The following is a 17,650-nucleotide window of genomic DNA, read 5'->3' as shown; positions in this document are numbered from 1 at the left end:
CGCCGTGGTGGTCGGACTCTGTCGCTCTCGCTGTTCTTTTGGTTCGTACTCTTTCCTTTCTCACCCTAACCCTAACCCTAACCCTAACCCTAACCCTAACCCTAACCCTAACCCTAACCCTAAGGCAAGACAGAAGACAGGGTCAAACACGCAAGAGCCGGCAAAGTAAGCGTGTCTGAGTAGGACCGGGTTGGAGCGACGAGAACGACAACAGCGTGGTAGCTACGGAGACTACTGGAACGGCGAGAGCGACGCCCGTCACCAGCGCAGAGACCGAGCGCTAGAAAGAAACGACAAGTTTAGCAGTACAAAGCAGCAGCCGTAGAACAGGAGAAAGCGTAGAAGTGCGTGGAGGACAAGGAAAGCGAACCCGGAGGGAGCGAAGCGAAAAGAGCTCTGGACAGTGAAGAGCAACGGGACCGGAACGACAAGGGCGTAGAGCAGCGTCGCGGGGCGGGCACGAAGCCAACGTGGACCGAGCGGCGTGGTGCGAGGAACGAGGGGAGGGGAGGGGTAGGGGGAGAAAGGAAAGAGTACGAACCAAAAGAACAGCGAGAGCGACAGAGTCCGACCACCACGGCGGCTCTGACAGCAGTTGGAAAACGTACGCACCGAGGCGAGAGCGCACACTGACCAGCCGAGAGAGTCGAGTGCAGGGCGAAACCCGAACTACGTACCGTGAGTCGAGACGTGGGCGCGACGGGACCGCAACGCTGACCAAACCTCGTCCGACTGTGCGCGCGAGAGTGTACCGAGTCGAGAGCGAGAGCTGTGAGGGCAGAGCGAGTGCTGCGAGGGGAACGGGGTCCAGAACGGCGTCGTGGTCGAGCAGCGAGAACAGCGTCGTGGCAAGCGCGAGGAAGGCCAAAGGCGACGACGCGAGAGCAACTACTGCTACTTCGAGTCGATTGCAGAGCTGGGAGAGGCGAAGCCGAGAGTGGGCGAGAGGGAGAAGCGCGCGGGGAGAGCAAGTCGACGAAAACCGGTAGCAGAGTCTGGCAGGTGTAAGCAAAGACGGCGACTTGGAGGCTGGTTCGAGGCGGGTGAGGACGACTGGCACAAACCAGCGCCAGCTTGCTGCGTCACGTGACACGGTTGGAACCTGCAGCACTTTGCTTACTACTCCCTCGCCTTGCCCCTTCTGCCCCGGCCTCGGACTCGCGTCAAACTCGAACCCGGACTCGGCAACACCGACTCTGCAACACCCGGGCGAGACCTCCCGGACTGACTCCGTCTCCTGCGTGTCCGCTCCCCAACGACCCAAACGCCTTTCAAAACCCGAGTGCTCAGCGTCCTAGTCACTCTAGGCAACTGTACCTACTCCTACAGGAACGGGGCAGGGCTCTTGGTTCCTGCTACACCTCCTCAAACGGAACCTTTCTTGCGACTCTTCGCCAACGACTAGCTCAGGAGGAACAACCCTCGTTCCCTTCTGTCGAGCTGTAGCTTTGCCGTTTTGTCTTGGCTCACCTTGCTCCTAGAGTGGCTGCAGACGGAAACGCGAACTCTTGCGCTCGCTCTCACCGCTCTCTCCGACGCTTCGCTTCCTCAGCTCCCTCGTGGTACTCACAGGTTTTCACCAGAACTGCTTCTGGGCTCGCTTCTAGAACCAGTTGAGCTTTCGCTTGCTTCGACGTTGTCTTTGTTACCCTCCGACTTTTGACTCGTGAGACTCGACTCTCTCCCTCTCTCGCTCTCTTCGGTCCCCGACTCTCAACTCTCGACTTGCGCAGCGCACGCAGCTTTCGCCACCTTCTCCCAACTCGAGGAAACGCCTTCCGTCTGCGTGAAAACCCTCAACCAACCGGTCACACGGCAACGTGGCCTCTTTCGCCACGACCACTTCGACCAACGCTCTGCTACCTCGGCTGTCTCTTCTTTCTCCTCTTTGTCGCTTGCAGCGTTGTTGCGACACGCTGTCGAGCCAAGAGCGTGTCGCAACAACGCTGCAAGCGACAGTGTCCGACTGACCTTACGTTACAGTTTTGGCTTTCCTCCCACTTAGCGTCTCTCCCCGGTGGCTTCCTTCTCTGGCGCAGTGTAGAGCTGTTCGCGAGCAGCAAGCTGTCTTGCTGTGCGGGTGTGCTCCCCTCAGGCGCCTGTGAGCACCGCAAGAACCACTGCTGCTCGAGCTCGCTTGAGAAACCCGCGACCAAGCTGCACCTTGAGCCGTTCTTTCGCCTCTTCTTCGCTCGCAAACACGTGGCTGGCCTAGAGCTACTGCGCCTCGACCGAAGCGACTGACCCAGGTGACTCTACTCTCCCACTGGCTGGTTCCCCTTTCACCTCGCAAGTCCTCCCGCGCTCGCTCGTCGCAACCACAACTCACGACGTCGACTTTAAGCCGTAGAAGATGTTGCAGCACAAACAAGCGCCTTGGAAGCTCCTGCTAGCTTTGTAACCGTCCTCGACTTGTACACTCTACTCCCAGTGTCTGGCACAGCTCTACCACCGTGATTTTCCGGTCGCAGCAACAAAGAGACCTCGTAAACCCCCGCAGAGCTCGTACGACGACAGCACGCAAACGCTAGAAACACAAGGGCAGCTCGAAAGCAGGCTCAAGTCAGCACGGTCGTTTCGTCGAGAAGTGTTTCAGTCTTTTTTCGCTTGTGAAGCTGCAGGCAAGGCTTGCCCTCTTGAACTTTTCTTTCCTCCTGTTTCGACTCGCTCCCGTATTTGCCTTGCCTTGCTCCCTTGAGTCCAGGCTGCCTTTACTGCACACCTCTTCTTGTCGTCTCTCTCCGTCACACTGCTTGCGCTAGTCAGCGGCTTGACTGCCTGGAGCTCGCGTTCAAACGTTTAAAACACAAGACTCACTTGACTCCACCCGCTTCGACCTTGCAACTCACGTGGCCGGCTTGAGGAGACGAGTTTGGATTTTGTTCGTCCTTTAGCAGTTTCGCTCCTCAGAAAGTACTTGTCCTGCCTTGCTTCGTCGGATCTCAAGCTCTTCAAAGCTTCTCGGACCGGCGATTTGAAGCTCAGCTCCGTGAAGGAGCGAGCAGACCGTGTCAAAGTGCGGGAAAATCATAGCTCGCATACTTGCACGAAATGAGGTTTTCGAGCGCGTCTTCCAGTGAAACTTGGTACTCTACAGTTTTATACTGTGATGGTGGCTGTTGCCTTGCTGTCTCGAGCGATGACTTCCTCAAAGAGGACGCTCAAGCGGGCAGAAAAGTAAGGAAAAGGCTCGCGCGTTCAGGTTTACTTGCTTCCTATCCCGTTCTTTCTATTTACTATGAGAGTTCTTCTCCACAGAGGACCAGTAGGTGTCTACGGGGCTTCGCAAGCTTCAAAGAGCATCTACAACTAGCGCCTACCCTTTCTTTGGCAATCCAAATGGGGTTGATGCACCCTTTCCTTCAGACCTGTCTATACCGACTTTAGGATTTTCAATGGTTTTCCACAAACTTGCGAGCGTAGCCCAAGTCGAAAAGAGGCATGTGCACAAATGTGCACCATTTCTGGTCGACTGCTGTTTTTCATTGGGATCTTACGGTAAGGGCGCAGACGCTCTCTGAGTCGTTCTCATAGCCCTTAAATCTCATGCTGTGGCCTAATGTTGGGACAGCGACATCACCCGCTGGTGCGCCGTCAGCGGAATGCAGGTTCAATTTCTGTTCTCCTCGTCTCGCTACGATACCTTGCCGCTTTACTCGACTTTCTCGAACGCAATACAATTTCCTGCATCGGGCCTTCAGGTTGGCCAAATCTCTGGCTCAATCACCAAGTTATGCACGAAGCGAGACGCGCTCTAATTCAATATTTATGACACCGCAACGTCGGATTCGCACGCAGTCTCGCGCAAATGACAGCTCGTCCATTCTGGGAGGATCCATGTTAAACCCTAACTCTCAGAGAGAAAATATCGAAGAACATCGATCGTAGAATTTGGTTCTCATGTGAAATTTGGAATCCAAAAAATTACATAATAATAAATGATTTGACCCTCTCTCGGTCTTATTTCTCTCTCCTCCCGACCTTTTATTGCATGGGTGTGCAATCGGTTCTCACCCCTTTGCTGGAAACACCATTCGGGCCATGAAAAAAGGCCCTCTTCCGGCTCAAAAACCACCGCCAACGGACCCCCAATAACCCTGTCTACGACCACGTTCGACCGCAACGTGCTTCAATACCAGTCGATCGCGACTCACCTGGTCTACAAAACGGACGAACAAGCGATCACGTCCACCACTGCGAAGCTCGTCGGTAGTCCACCTGCAAGCCGCTGGCCCCCTGCCCTTCGGGGCATCTTCGAGATTTACGAGGATGCGACGATGTGGGTGACCGACCATGCGCGCGTCACCGAGGCGGTGCATTCGTCAGTCGGGGTCGATCAGGGCGCGCACAGAGCCGCTAGGACGAGACCCGCGCATGCAGCATGGTCACTCACATCGTCGTATCCCCGTAGATGTCGAAAATGCTCCGAAGAGCAAGGGGCCAGCGGCTTGCAGGCGGACTACCGACGAGCGTCGCGGTGGTGGACGTGATCGCCTGTTCGTCCGTTTTGTACACCAAGTGTGTCGCGATCGACCGGTATTGGAGCACGTTGCGGTCGAACGTGGTGGTCGAGAGGTGGATCGACGTCTGCTCGCCACTCGCTTCCGCACCGTTGACCAGACGGACCTCGAACTTATTCTGTCCCGCACGAGGGGCAATCAACTCTTGAAGCTTCGTGATGGGGTTGCTCTCGGAGGAGTGAACGTCAACGAGAGAGCGGCAGACGGAGTTTGGACACATCTCACACGAGACTGAAAGGGTTCGGTCCACCGGCCCAGGCGGAGATGCCCTTGAGCGCTACATGATGCTCCTCGGTGAGACTGCTCTCGCGCATGCGTTTAGCGCAAAAATTATTGGATCGAGCGAGCGAGACAAGGTTGATCAATAAAAACGCTGGAGACTCATTTGTGTCGATTACAGTGCGATCAGGGCAGAGGTCGAGTCAGAGGCGGACGATTTCGGAAGAGAGAAGGGAAAGCGCCCGGGGCCAAAGCTGGTCAATGATTCGCATTTTGGCATTTTGTCAACAGCCAAAAACTTTACAGAGATCCAGTATGTGTCAACAGTAGAAATGAAAACCGTATGCCACAGGCCCGAATGATGAGGGAATTGCAGAGCAAACAGCCTGTTGAAGTTATGGCATTTTTTTTTTGTGCTTGTCCGGCCAGAAGGATGCTTCATCATTTTGGCTCGATAATTTGACCTGCCAAACTCCCCGGTTTTCTTAAATGAATGGGTCGCGTATAGAGGCAGGGGCAGAAGGCATGACTGGACGCGGTCGGGTCTGAATCAAGCGCACAATGTCAAGCACAGAGAGGACCAGTGTTGCAAGTGCAAAGAGCACAACGAAAAACAAACGAACGAAATACAATCAACACGAAACGAAATTGTCCAGAGCGAGAAGAGTTCGAGCAAGAGAAAACGAGGAATGGAGGCAAACCGGTGGCATGTCCTACTTGGTGACGGATCGCGCTGGACGAGACGATGCCGACGGTGTCTGTTTCGCCCTGATCTTCTTGGCTTTCGTTTCGAGCCCTTCAACCTTGTCTTTCCCTCCCCTTGCCTTCCTGGCGCTGCTTGACACGACTTTCCTCGGTGCGGGAGTGACCAAGGGTCTCTTCTTTGTCTCGGTACGCGCGCTCGAATTGGTGAGTGGAGCAAAGGGAGTCGTGGGCGCAGCAGGAAGCGAAGCAAGTTTGGCAACGACCGTCTGTTCGGGACTCGAGACTGATAATCCGCTGCGCTTGGCGAGGTTTGACGTCGTGGTAGCTGTTTGAGCCGTTCCCAGTGCCTGCTTAGCGCCTGGCTTGGATGTTGCCAGCGTCATGGATGCAGGACGAGGTAGGTTCAACGCTGAAGATCCCGATGGCTGGGTAGTTTTTGCCGACAGAGACCCTGTCACAGAACAACATCAGAATTCTCGAGCTCTTTCTGTGGCGCAAGAAGAGCCTGACCTGGTAGTTTCCACTTCATGGGTTTCTTGAGACTTTCTTGCAAGTCGAATTTTTTCCATCCCGGTCCTCCCTTCTTGCCTAGCGATGTATCAGTAGTTGCAACAGAGCTGATCGCGGCGCGACTCGAAGACGCAGGCAAGACGAGACCAGCTCGTGATGCCGACGAAGCCGTGGGGATTGCGAATCGTGGCACAACTGCGGCAGTGGCAGTCATTGCGGAAGGACCGGCGAGAGCCGCACTGCGATTGAAGCCACTCGTGCTCGAAGTCGAAAATTTCTTGAAGGTCGACCTGAAGAACCCGGCACCCGAGCTAGGAGCGGATGGTTTCGCTGAGACCAAACACAACCGCTATCGTCACTTCAGAGGTCACAAGGGTCCAAAGAGCGGAAAGAGTGAGGCTCACGCGCTGCGATGGAAGAAGGTCGCTTCCTCGGAGTTGCGACAGCATTCACCGCGCCACTCTTCCTCCTCGCGATCGCGAGCTCGAGTTTCCTCTTTCTCTCTGCTCGTTCCTTTTCGCGAAGGTCTGCTTGGTCTTGCCTCCTGTTCGCAAGATCCTCCCTCGAAAGCTTCTTACCTTTGCCCTTGGCATGGAGAGATCCTTGATCGTTCTCGTTTGCGCTCGTCATCCAGCCCGCTTCTCTCATGGCGTGCATGAGCTGCTGCGACGATGCACCACCTGCTTTGACGCGTTTCACCGGTCGTTCCGCAGGTGCGCTCGAGAGACTCGCGAGGGATTTTGTCGAGGACGAAACCGACTGAGCGAGTCCAGCCAAATTTGTCGAGGAAGGGTGAGGGCGTTTCGCAGCGTAGTGATTCGCAATCGAGTCCATTCTGCGAGACGATGCGGAAGGTCAACGACACGGTTTCCCGAGGCCAAGGCGGGGAAGAGAACAGTAGAAGGACTCACTTGTCAAAAGCGCGCTTGTGTTTTCCTTCAAAGACCGCTCGCGAACCTTTCTCTGGACTCTGATTCTGAGCTCCGCGGGTGCTCTGCGGCGCGACAGACGCGGAAGGGTCGACGAGTTTGATGCCGAGGTTGCGACTCTCTTGCGCGCGGCGGTTCATCTCTTGCATAACGCTTTCAATCGGATCGGGTATCGACGGATTACGTTCGGTGATCGACGATGTTGACGAGAGCGACAAGAGCGCTCCAGGCATCGAAAACGTAAAGGCGTTCGAGGGCGCATCTGGTGCGATAGGAGATCCAAAGACAAAGGTAGTCGGGATAGGGGGAACCGTGGGCACTGTACTGTCTGCTCCGAGGTCGAGATCGTGTTCGGTATCGATGGTCGTGCGCGTGTGGGTTGTGACGAGCCTGATCGCTCCCTCTCGCGAATGGTCAAAGTCTTCGAGGGTCTGATTGGGATCGATCGCTTCCTCCTGTGCGCCACATTTCTCAGGTGATGCAGGGTAGCGTGCGAATGCATCGTCAAGAGACGGATAGATCGAGCTCGGAGGTCGAGTTTGGGGCTCTGGCGGGTCGAGCGCAGATTGCGAAGAGTGTGAAGGCGCAAATTTTCGAAGCACGGCTGTTCCTGCCGATTTGAGGGTCGAGGCGATTGACGAGCTCGAAGTCGATTTCGAGAGCGTCCCTTGACCTTGACATTACAGAGCGAGAAGTGTCAGGGTTAACAAGTCAAAATAGGAAAGCAACAAAAGCTACCTTCGAAGCCAAACTCTTGCATTTCGGAGCGAGACTGCTCATCGACCATCTGCCAGGATGCGTCCGAGGCGTTTGCGACCTTGTCGTTTTCGAGGTCGGTGCCGTGTTGGCGCAACCGCGCAATCAAGTCGACATTCTGCGTTCAGATTCAGATAGAGTCAGATCTGTGTTCGCAGCTCGCAGGAGTCGCGTCGACGTACCTTGCCGCTCGCCTTGAGTTTGAAGGCTTTCGCCAGCTGGACGAGTTGCTGGCGTTTAAGACTGTGCAATGCGGCCGAGTTGGACAGGATTGACACCTCGGGCTCCATCGCTTCGAGGATCTGACAGGTGTACGGTCGGTAGAGATAGACTGTGGACGGCCACGAGACGAGAGAGCGAGCGTGAGAGTGAGAGAGCAAACAAGCCGGCACCGCGTGTAGATCGCTCACTCAACGTCAATTTGCGCCTTCTCTCTCCAATTCAAGCTTCTTTTCGAGGTGCTCGCTTCTGTCTGTCACCTATGAAATAGCTTTGCTTCGAGTTGGGCTTCGCCTTCCGTCGAGGATCGTTCCAAGCTTACACGTATTTACATTACCTACTCCCTCGAGCTCCCTCTCCATATCGATGCGCTTGCATTCTCAGCCTGGAGACCGTACTTTTCATCATTCCTGACCATTTGGACAGAGCTCACTGGGGAAGCCGTGAAGACGGAGACATCAAAATATGGGTCGCACTGCACTGATTCAAAAGATTCTCGTTCGTCAACTACCAGGGAAGGGTCCTGCCGTCGTACGACATGAACTTGGCATTGTCGGCTTTCGTCGCTTTGAGGAACACGTTGTCGGTCGCGAGTCTGGCCGCTTCGTCCACCTCGATATCTCCTCCTCCATTCGCAGCGTTCATGTCTGTCTTGACATACCCGGGGTGGAATGCTAAATTCGAGTTCAGAACGTTAGTGCTTGGGTACTATACTGGCCTGGTCCTGAAGGGTTTGAGCCACTCACGGACGACCGTGAACCCTTCTTCGCCGAGTTCTCGCGCAAGCTTGACCGCGTACATGTTGACCGCCGCTTTCGAAATCGAGTCTGACGTTCGAGTGACCAAGGAGCAAACATGATCAGAACAGGAAGAAGAATCGGATCGAAGACGACTCAAATACTAACAAGCACTCGAAACGGGAGTTTGTCCCAGAGGGCCTCCAATCGATCCGAGGAGCGACGACGTGACAAAGATCTGTTTGCCTTGACCCTGTTTGAGCAATGGGAGGAACGCCATGACCGTGTTGACGACGCCAAACAGGTTTGACTGTAGGTTGTACGACAAGTCGTCCTCCGAGCTGAAAGAAACTGTGGGTCAGGTCCGACAGGCGAGGACCTTAGTCGGCGGCTTACAACTGCGTCGAAGACTTCCATCCGCCTCCGAAAACACCAGCATTGGCGATGACGGCGTCAAGCTTGGCAAAGTCGGACTTTGAGAGCTCGTCTGCGGCGGTTTGGGTCGATGCGGCATCGGTAACGTCGCACTTGACGACGTACAAGCGTTCGCCATACTGTTGCTTGACAGGCTCGAGCTGCTTAGCCGAGTCCGGGTCGCGAACCGCCGCCACGACTCGGATATGCTTGCCCGCTGCGAGCAGGGTGCGCGTGTACCCGAGTCCGAGTCCGCGAGAAGCACCAGTGATCAAGTACGTGAAGGTCATCCTCAAACGAATTAATTAGGTATAGTAAGAGAAAGAGAGCGGGAATCGGTCATTGCTGTCGGGGAACAATAGATCGAGGCGTAGTCAGCTGAAGGGGGTCTGTGTGCAAGCACAATTGGAGGATTATCTCAGCGGTCGCGTCATTCTTGGCGGTGCACGTTCTTGAGGGGACTTGCACCTGAGGAAGCGTGCACAATAGGGGGTTGCAGCCGGTCGTGCACGTCCCTTGATGGGTTAAACATAGTCTCGACATCCATGACACGTTCCTTCTGCTTTTGAGCAGGAATCGTACCCCTCACCAGCATACGATGTCGTCCTTGTGAATTGGATGACGTTCTGCTACAACGAAAAATGTGTGCACTTGTGGCCACGACAACGAGGTCGGGGGCTAACAACCTGTCTCTCTCAATCGATCTTCTGATTGTGCGTCACGAGCAGCTCTCGCACTACTGATACCATGCTTGCGGGAGCTACCTATATTTTCGGCGTCGAGACCGCTCTTCTATGCGTGGCTCATCCAACTTGACACGTTGGACGACTCTCGGTCAAAGTGAGCTCATTGCCGTGATCGAGACATGGAAAATGATTTGTACTGCAAATTATTCAAGTGGTCTTTATTCGTCAACTACCAGGGAAGGGTCGTGCCGTCAAACACCATGAACTTGGCATTGTCGGCTTTCGTCGCTTTGAGGAACACGTTGTTGGTTGCGAGTTTGGTCGCCTCGTCCGTCTCGAGATCTCCTTCCGCGTTGTTCATGTCCGTCTTGACGTACCCAGGGTGGAATGCTACATTCAAGTCGAGAAGGTCAGCAGTTGGGCGCAATCATAGTCCGGTTTTCCACGGTTGGGGCTACTCACGAACGACCGTGAACCCTTCCTCGGCGAGTTCGCGCGCGAGTTTGACCGTGTACATGTTGACTGCCGCTTTCGAGATTGAATCTGAAAGTAACGATGATCAGAACAGGAAGAAAAATTCGGATCGAACACGACTCGAATACTGACAAGCACTCGCGACGTGTCCCATCGGCCCTCCGATCGATCCGAGGATTGAAGACGTGACAAAGATTTGTTTGCCTTGACCCTGTTTGAGCAGGGGAAGGAATGCGTTGATCGTGTTGATGACGCCGTACAGGTTCGTCTTGAGGTTGTACGACAAGTCGTCCTCCGAGCTGAAGGAGATTGTGGGTCAGGGTCGACGAGCGAGGAGCTTAGACATTGTTGGCCGGCGGCTTACAACTGCGTCGAAGGTTTCCATCCGCCTCCGAGTACGCCAGCGTTGGCGATGACGGCATCGAGCTTTGCAAAGTCGGACTTTGCCAACTCGTCCGCGGCGTGTTGAGCCGAAGCGGCATCGGTCACGTCACACTTGACGAGGTACAGGCGGTCGCCATACTGCTGCTTGACGGAGTCGAGTTGTTTCGCCGAATCCGGATTGCGAACAGCTGCGACGACTCGGACCTGGTCCGAGGACGCGAGCAGGTCGCGCGTGTATCCGAGCCCGAGCGAGCGAGAAGCGCCAGTGATAAGGTACGTGAAAGTCATCCTCGAGCGAGTATTGTTGGAGGGAGAAATTGGACAGCGGGTATCGGCCGTCACCGCATGTGGAGAGTCTGCTGACTGTGCATCTTGTCCTCTATCAAAATCATCGGATACGCGACGATACCCTTGGTCATGTTGTATCGCGGTATACGAGATTCGCAGACTCTGAGAAGGAGAGATGGAAACAGTGTCTCGGAATATTCGGGTCGAGGTGCTGAACACGCGATCTGACGGTCAGTTCGCCCGCTGAATTCGCCTCCATTCATCCGCCCAATCGTCCCGTATCAGCATGTCGGGTGGATCGATTACAATCTCGTACACGACGCTCGCCGAGATCGCGGTCGCGGCTGCCGTGATTGGAGGTGTCGCGTTCATCGGTTCGAAGCAACTCGCTGCGCCCGTGTCGGCTGGATCTGCGTCTGCGTCGAATCTGGGATCGGGTTCGTCCTCGTCGAGCAAGAACAAGAAGAAGAAGCGTGCGGGAACTTCAGCCGCTGCCGTGGTCGACGAGGTGCGAGAGCGTGCCGGACACGTTGCGAACGAGGTTCAGCATGTCGTCGAGAACGGGATCGCTTCGGCGAAGGAACTCCCGGTCGTGCAACAGGCGACCAAGCAGGCGCAACCGGCGCTCGAACTCGCTCAGGCCAAGGTCCGACAAGCCGGCGAGGCCGTCGCAGCGGCATTGCCCTCTGCTCCTGCTCCCGCTTCGACCACTACGAACGGGACCGCCAAGGGCAACAAGAAGAAGAACAAGAACAAGAGCGGCAACAAGACGCCCCCAGTCGAACAAAAGAAGGACGACATGCGGGACTACCAACTCGAACCGGAGCACGCCCCGGCGCGCGTCATGAAGATTGTCGGAGGCGAGATTGGCGCCACTCCGGCTCCCAAAGATGACGGATCCGAGTGGGAAAAGGCCGACGCGTTTGACGATGATGGCGGCGAGTGGGAATCGGTCGTGTCCAAGAGTCAGTTTTTCCGATTCCCCCTGGATTCGAAGGAGTTTCTGCTGACGACCTGTTGCCCCGGCCCGCTCCGAATCGCAGAGCCGTCTCGACCGTCGACGCCGTCGTTGTCGGCGTTGGGCTCGCAGCAACCGGCGCGCACGGTGCCTGGACTCGCGCAACCGCAGACGAAGAAGCAGCGCGAGAACGCGGCCAAGAAGGCCAAGGAGGACGCGATCAAGCGTGAGCAGCAAGAGGAGCAGGAACGTCGGTTGAAAGCCCACCGTGACGCGCTCGCGCGTGCACGAGCGCAAGAAGCGGCGTTGGCGAAGCGACCGAAACCTTCGTCGCAGAACTACTTTGGCTCGGAACCGGCCGTGTCGACGAGTTCGACCAAGGGCAACCTTCATGCTGGTCTCGACCCAACGAACGACGGCTCGCTTGTCTGGGATTGAGCCATAGCAGGCAGCAGTTGATTTTATACCTTTTGTCACCTGCCTTCGTTTTTCTGGATAGCGCCTCCCCAAAAACATCGCATACTCTCGTTCTTTCACCTGTGCAGCGTCTGGATTTGCCGAGCAGCGAGAATGAGATCCGAATCGAGTCGATGAGTCGAGTCGAGTCGACGTAATGTCCGCATTGGAGATCCTAAATCCCATTCGTTCCGCCGCCAGTTGCGCTCCTCGATAGTCTCGGCAGCCATGGCGCCTTCAACAGCAGCTCAGCTTGCTCCGCTGATCGGGCTTGGTGAGCTCTCGTTTGATCTAAACATGCGCGTAATGTTGCGCTCATCCCTCAAGCTCTCTCTCCCTTGCGATCGCGGCGCTGTTCCAGATGAGCAGACCGTGTCGGAGCAGATCCTGCCACACCTGTCGAGCATGTCTTCTGCAAACGAAGTCAAGAACTACTTGCTCGTGCGTCATTCCTCCTTGTTCCAGCTCGTCGCGCAGTCGGCTTCCTGACGCCTGTCATTCGTCCAGAGCTTGCTCGTACCGGGGACAGCGAGTCAAGAATTCATCCAAGCGTACATCCGACAACGTTTCCATTCTGCTTCGGCAGCAGCCGCCTCGAACCCGACCTCGACCTGGGCCGCCCGTCCTGCAGCACCCGCACCCACTTCGTCTCGCTCGAGCGTGTACGACCGCGCTCGAAAGCAGGAACAACTCGAACAAGCGTTCCAAGGTGGACCTCAGGGCAAACTGTACCGCAAAGGTGACCTCGATCCGCCTCACGGGGCGACAAGCTCGACGCCGAATTCCACCGCCAACTCGTCGAGGAACAATTCGAGATCGGCGAGTCCTGCCACTGCATCCCGAACCATTCCTGCACTCGTTCAAGCGAAAGCAGGAAAGGGCAAGGCGAGAGAGACCAGCTCGAACGTGGTCGATCTCCCGGAATCTGTCGCGCAAGAGCTCCGAGAGATTGACCGCGACTTGCGCAACTTTGCTACGACGACTTCTGCGAAGCGATCTGCTTGTTTTTGTTCGGGTGCGTCGCGCGTCTTTCGGTTCCTTCCCTCTCTCTCGCTTGCTTACACACGACCCCGTCCAAATAGCTCGACAACATCCGCTGTCACTGTACACCCCAATCTGTCCTCGTTGCGCGCTCGTCCTGTGTCAGCTCAACCAGCCCAACTCTCCCTGTCCCTCTTGTTCGCACTCCCACCTGTTGTCTCCCGCATTGCTCTCGTCCTACGTCGCTCAACTCGAACAGCGCCGCGCGGCGATCCTTGAACGAGAACAACAACGTCGAGATGCTCGAGCGCTCGCGGCAGAACGCGAACGACTCGCGATCAAGTTTCCCGAACTCGCTTCCGAACCGATTCGACCTACAGTACAACCCACCGGGTATGCGGCTCACGCAGGAGGAGGTTCGATCAGCCTGCAGGCGAGGATCGAACGCGCATACGAAACGGGCACGAGTTTGAACGGCAGAGATTTCGGAAGAGAGAAACGTCAAGCTGCAGTCTCGAATGGAGGAGGCAAAGTGTTGAGACTCGATGGCAAGGGCAAAGTCAAGGTGCAAACTTCGAAAAAGAAACCTACGCATAAAACCTCGAACCCCGAGAACCATGATGCGAGAGACGAGGTAGCAGCACCCGACGAGGACGACGACGACGACAATGGCATGATCCCGTGGATCGATCCGACAGATGATGGCATTCGCAGCTCGGAAGCCCCTCGGACCGATACGACTGCAACAAAAAGACGCGCATTCGAGAACCCCACGCTCAAAGCGGTGTGGGTCGAGCGGGAAGAACTGAGTCGCTCGATCGTGGACGACGAAGGAGGCGAGCAAATGGGCGTACTCGAAAGCGTTCCTGACACGCGCAGGGATCGAAAAGTACCAGGTATCGGTGCCTCGACGCAGGAACCAATCAACAACAAAAAGAAGGGCAAAGGGAACTAGCGTGAACAAGTACTGTCGATTGCAAACTCCGAACGACCAGCGTTTCCTTTTGCTAGGTTTCACTCGACAAAGATCTCCTTGTAATGCGCAAGGATTGTTTCTACACATTTACACTTGTACTGCGTGTCGGCCAGCGAAGACGAGCCGCCTCCTGCGGTTGCTGCCCCACCGTTCAGGGCCGATGTTGCGCCAGACCCGTTCGTAACCCCGGCTGCGCTCGTCGTCGAAGACGACTGTACTGTATTTGGGGGCGGAGGAAAATGATGCGCAAGGTGGGGAGGAGGTGGCGATAGCAAGTTTGGTCCAAACACGATCGCGAGATTCGACACCGACATCTGATTCGATGATTCGCGTTGCGCGACTCTAGCGTAGGAGCCAAATCGTCAGCATGGAGTCTCGACTCGTACCCGTACAAGACGAGCAGAGAGGAGAAGAATCGTGAACCGACTTGTCGAGATGGCCCATCAGGAACTTGAGTGTCGCGTAATTCGGGTCCGGGAGTTCGTTGACCCGCTCGTGCAGCCGGATATGCCGCAAACGATCGTTCTCAATCTCTGCAGGATAAGTTGCGTCAGTTGGCGAACGAAGCATTCGTGCCAAGCGAGTGACAAAGCCATACTCGAGACGTCGATAAACTGATGATACAGCTCCCATGTGAGCAGCGGTTCTGGCAACTCGCGGAACCACAGCTTGAGCACAGCAGCGATATCGTTAATGTCGCTCAAGTTGTCCTCCGAGAGCAAGTCAGTTCCTTCGAGGTCTATCGTCAGGCACACGATTGTCAGCCATGAGGTCCAAATGACAGCGCAAGTCCACGCTAATGAAGCTTACCTCGATCAAGTGCGTTCTTGAGTCGTTGCACTCGCGAAGTCGTACCGCTGAGCCTGTAGATACCCATACTTTCAAGTCCGTACAGCTCGATCGCCTCGGCACACTTTTCGAGCACTCGTGGCACCTCGACCGCATCCCTCAGCATCTGGTCGCCGAGATCGACGCCAAAAGTCGGGTTGGTCGGCGGTCCGGGAGGAGAAGAAGACAACGGCGGTCGGAGTTGAGAAGTTGACGTTCTGGGCGACAACTGGGGTCGAGACAGCTGAATTGAGAGTCCTCAGCCGAGCGTCAGGGTCTGAGCTCGTGACAAATCTCGAACCGGGAACAGTAGAGGGCGTACGTAGGAAGCAGAATCAGACGATCCAGGCGCGTCTCGTTTGGGTCCCTTCTGTCCCGACATTTGCCAGTTCAAGGCGTACTGCTGCATGTACGTCTTGAAGTCCTCTCTCGAATCGATTGCGTCGACCACTGCCTTTACCCCGGGACCTGTGAGTCGCTAGGTCAGCAAGCTGCAGACTGTGTGACAGAGTCCAGCAGGACAGTCTACTCACCATCCTCGACGGAGACGGGCGAGATTGTGAGACCGTCCGTCACTAGTAGCGATTCAAAGAGGTAGGCGTAGCGAGACAGGTGGTACTGAGTGCCGAGGTCGATCTCGTCGGATCCTTCTTTCAATGTCTAGTTACAAAGACAAGGTTTTGTCAGCGTACGAATCCACGTAGGCGACGGAAAATACAGAGCGATACCAGGGAGACAAACTGACCCGCAAGAGCTTTGGTAGTTGCAAGTTGAAATATTCTTGCTTGACCCCCTGGGCTCCTTGCACCATGGCGCGATAACTGTCGCTCGCTTGTCCCATCCGGCTCCTCATCTCTTCTTCCTGTTTCGCGATTTGGGCTGGGTTCTTCGGACCCTTAAGTTTGCTCATCAACGACCTCCCCTTTGACGTGCCGCTACCTCCATTTCCTGAGTTAGACGATCCTCCCGCGTGGTTATGGGGCGCTGCGTGGGGTACTGTCGTCGTCGACAAGGATTCTCCTGATTTAACGAGCAACAAGCGTTCGAGTTCCTCTGCTGCCGAATCGAACCTTGTCCTCGCCTTGTCGACCATTGCGTCCTGCTCACTCAGGCCTCGTTCGAGCCGTGTGCCGAGATCTTTCGAGGATTTGCGAATTCGATCGACTTCCTTGTTCAAAGTCGAGAGTTCCTCGGCCATTTCCGCCAGTTGCGACGCAAACTTGATCCGGTTGTCGGCCAAGAGGTCATGACTCTTGAGCAGCGACACGTACGAGTTGACGAATGTTCTGCATCATCATTCAACCAATTGAGCGAGAGTCAAAACGGAAGAGGAAATGTTTCAAACGACGACGTGAAAAAGAGGAAGCAATCCTTACCCAGCTTTGCCTTCACTGAGACCGTACGACTCGATGCTCGATTTGACGAGCTTGGACATGCTTCTCGCGTACTCGTCTTCAATCTGCGCCCGTTTCTTGAGGAAATTCGAGGTTTCTCGACACGAACTCATCGATTGTTTCAGTCGATCCAACAGGAGGGGCAATCCGCACTAGAGTGAGTGTGTGTGGGTGTCAGTGAAAGCGACACGTGCGAGCGGCAAGAAAGACACGACTTGCATCGAGATCACACAGGGCGCGCAGGACGCCTTCGTCAAACTCGGTTGGCACGGTCGCAGCGGAGGCAGAGGCAGGATCTTCGCCGAATGACTGCATGAATGACCCTGCACCAGTTCTCGTATCGATTCCAATCCCAATTCCGGTACCGGTACCCGTGCCCGCTGAAGACAGGTACCCGGAAGAGGAGTAAGCATGAGCAGGTGCGAGCGCAGGGGAGACGGCTGCAGGTGCAGAAGATAGCGACGTCGATGAGGCGAGAGGATCTTGCAAGAGACCGAGTGCCGACGAGTTTGCAGATTCCTGAAGATCGAGGGCCGAAAGTTCAAGGGCGGGCGGCGAGAGCGGAAGTGCAGGGAGCTCGTGGTTCGGATTCGAAGCCGAGGACAGTGGCGAAGCTGCAGAAGTTAACGGGATATTCGACGAAGGGATGGCGAGCTCGGAAGGAGCATAGGATGAAGGGGAAGACAGGAAGCGATCGTATGTGGTGGCCGCGGGCGACGGCACGAGCGAAGAGGTCGACGAGGGCTGATAGAGATTCGGCGCGGAGTCTCCCGACACCTGACGATAGTCGTCTGTTGTCGTCGAGTATGGCGTGGACCCGGTTCCGACGAGCGCCTCGTGGTCGTTCGAGCTCGAGGCCGAATCGGCAGTTGCAGAGGTGGGATGGGAAGAATTGGACCATTCCCTTTCCCGTTCTCTCTCGACTGCAACTTCTGCCGAGCGTGAGGAGGGTCTCGAAGGGAACACATCGGTAGGACCGCGAGGCTCTGACATGTTGAGAGCTGTGCCGTCGGAGCAAGCACGAGAGTCAGCGCGTCCGTGTGTCCAATTAGCTCAGAGCTGTACCATCGTGCTGAGGATTGCAAGCACTGCGACTTGGCCCGGGTGCACTACCGCAGGTTGGACGACGCGATGCTGCGGTCGCGTTGTCGCAACGAGGCAGTGACCTAGAGGCATGTCCCCCCTAGCTAGGCTCGCACATGGCTTCTGCAACTTG

At 55.8% G+C, this 17,650-nt stretch overlaps 6 protein-coding genes across 6 annotated transcripts; 2 read left to right on the top strand and 4 right to left on the bottom strand.

Annotated features, from left to right (window-relative positions):
* Positions 1–5,452: 5,452 nt before the first annotated feature.
* JCM15063_001415 (uncharacterized protein) lies at positions 5,453–7,929 on the bottom strand (the record flags this gene model as incomplete). The annotated part of the gene is made up of 6 exons (XM_076678384.1): positions 5,453–5,895; positions 5,955–6,284; positions 6,359–6,789; positions 6,866–7,556; positions 7,622–7,757; positions 7,822–7,929. 6 exons carry the CDS (start codon positions 7,927–7,929, stop codon positions 5,453–5,455), a joined length of 2,139 nt encoding a protein of 712 aa, XP_076534644.1.
* A 436-nt stretch (positions 7,930–8,365) lies between these two features.
* Positions 8,366–9,299, bottom strand: JCM15063_001414 (SDR family oxidoreductase; the record flags this gene model as incomplete). Its single annotated transcript, XM_076678383.1, has 4 exons — positions 8,366–8,532; positions 8,605–8,685; positions 8,764–8,936; positions 8,992–9,299. 4 exons carry the CDS (start codon positions 9,297–9,299, stop codon positions 8,366–8,368), a joined length of 729 nt encoding a protein of 242 aa, XP_076534643.1.
* A 625-nt stretch (positions 9,300–9,924) lies between these two features.
* Positions 9,925–10,841, bottom strand: JCM15063_001413 (SDR family oxidoreductase; the record flags this gene model as incomplete). Its single annotated transcript, XM_076678382.1, has 4 exons — positions 9,925–10,085; positions 10,158–10,238; positions 10,302–10,468; positions 10,534–10,841. 4 exons carry the CDS (start codon positions 10,839–10,841, stop codon positions 9,925–9,927), a joined length of 717 nt encoding a protein of 238 aa, XP_076534642.1.
* Positions 10,842–11,127: 286 nt separating this feature from the next.
* Positions 11,128–12,237, top strand: JCM15063_001412 (uncharacterized protein; the record flags this gene model as incomplete). Its single annotated transcript, XM_076678381.1, has 2 exons — positions 11,128–11,806; positions 11,885–12,237. The coding sequence occupies 2 exons, from the start codon at positions 11,128–11,130 to the stop codon at positions 12,235–12,237; spliced, it is 1,032 nt and encodes a 343-aa protein (XP_076534641.1).
* A 246-nt stretch (positions 12,238–12,483) lies between these two features.
* Positions 12,484–14,191, top strand: JCM15063_001411 (uncharacterized protein; the record flags this gene model as incomplete). Its single annotated transcript, XM_076678380.1, has 4 exons — positions 12,484–12,529; positions 12,617–12,696; positions 12,763–13,270; positions 13,338–14,191. The coding sequence occupies 4 exons, from the start codon at positions 12,484–12,486 to the stop codon at positions 14,189–14,191; spliced, it is 1,488 nt and encodes a 495-aa protein (XP_076534640.1).
* A 59-nt stretch (positions 14,192–14,250) lies between these two features.
* On the bottom strand, positions 14,251–17,427 carry JCM15063_001410 (uncharacterized protein; the record flags this gene model as incomplete). Its single annotated transcript, XM_076678379.1, has 9 exons — positions 14,251–14,554; positions 14,640–14,745; positions 14,811–14,951; positions 15,023–15,284; positions 15,363–15,508; positions 15,574–15,700; positions 15,786–16,326; positions 16,417–16,586; positions 16,654–17,427. 9 exons carry the CDS (start codon positions 17,425–17,427, stop codon positions 14,251–14,253), a joined length of 2,571 nt encoding a protein of 856 aa, XP_076534639.1.
* Positions 17,428–17,650: the final 223 nt, after the last annotated feature.

Source organism: Sporobolomyces koalae (genome assembly GCF_050403365.1).
Source record: "Sporobolomyces koalae JCM15063 DNA, S_koalae_JCM15063T_v1_ctg13, whole genome shotgun sequence".
Taxonomy (NCBI): Eukaryota; Fungi; Basidiomycota; class Microbotryomycetes; order Sporidiobolales; family Sporidiobolaceae; genus Sporobolomyces; species Sporobolomyces koalae.
This window is presented reverse-complemented; position numbering and strand designations above follow the sequence as displayed.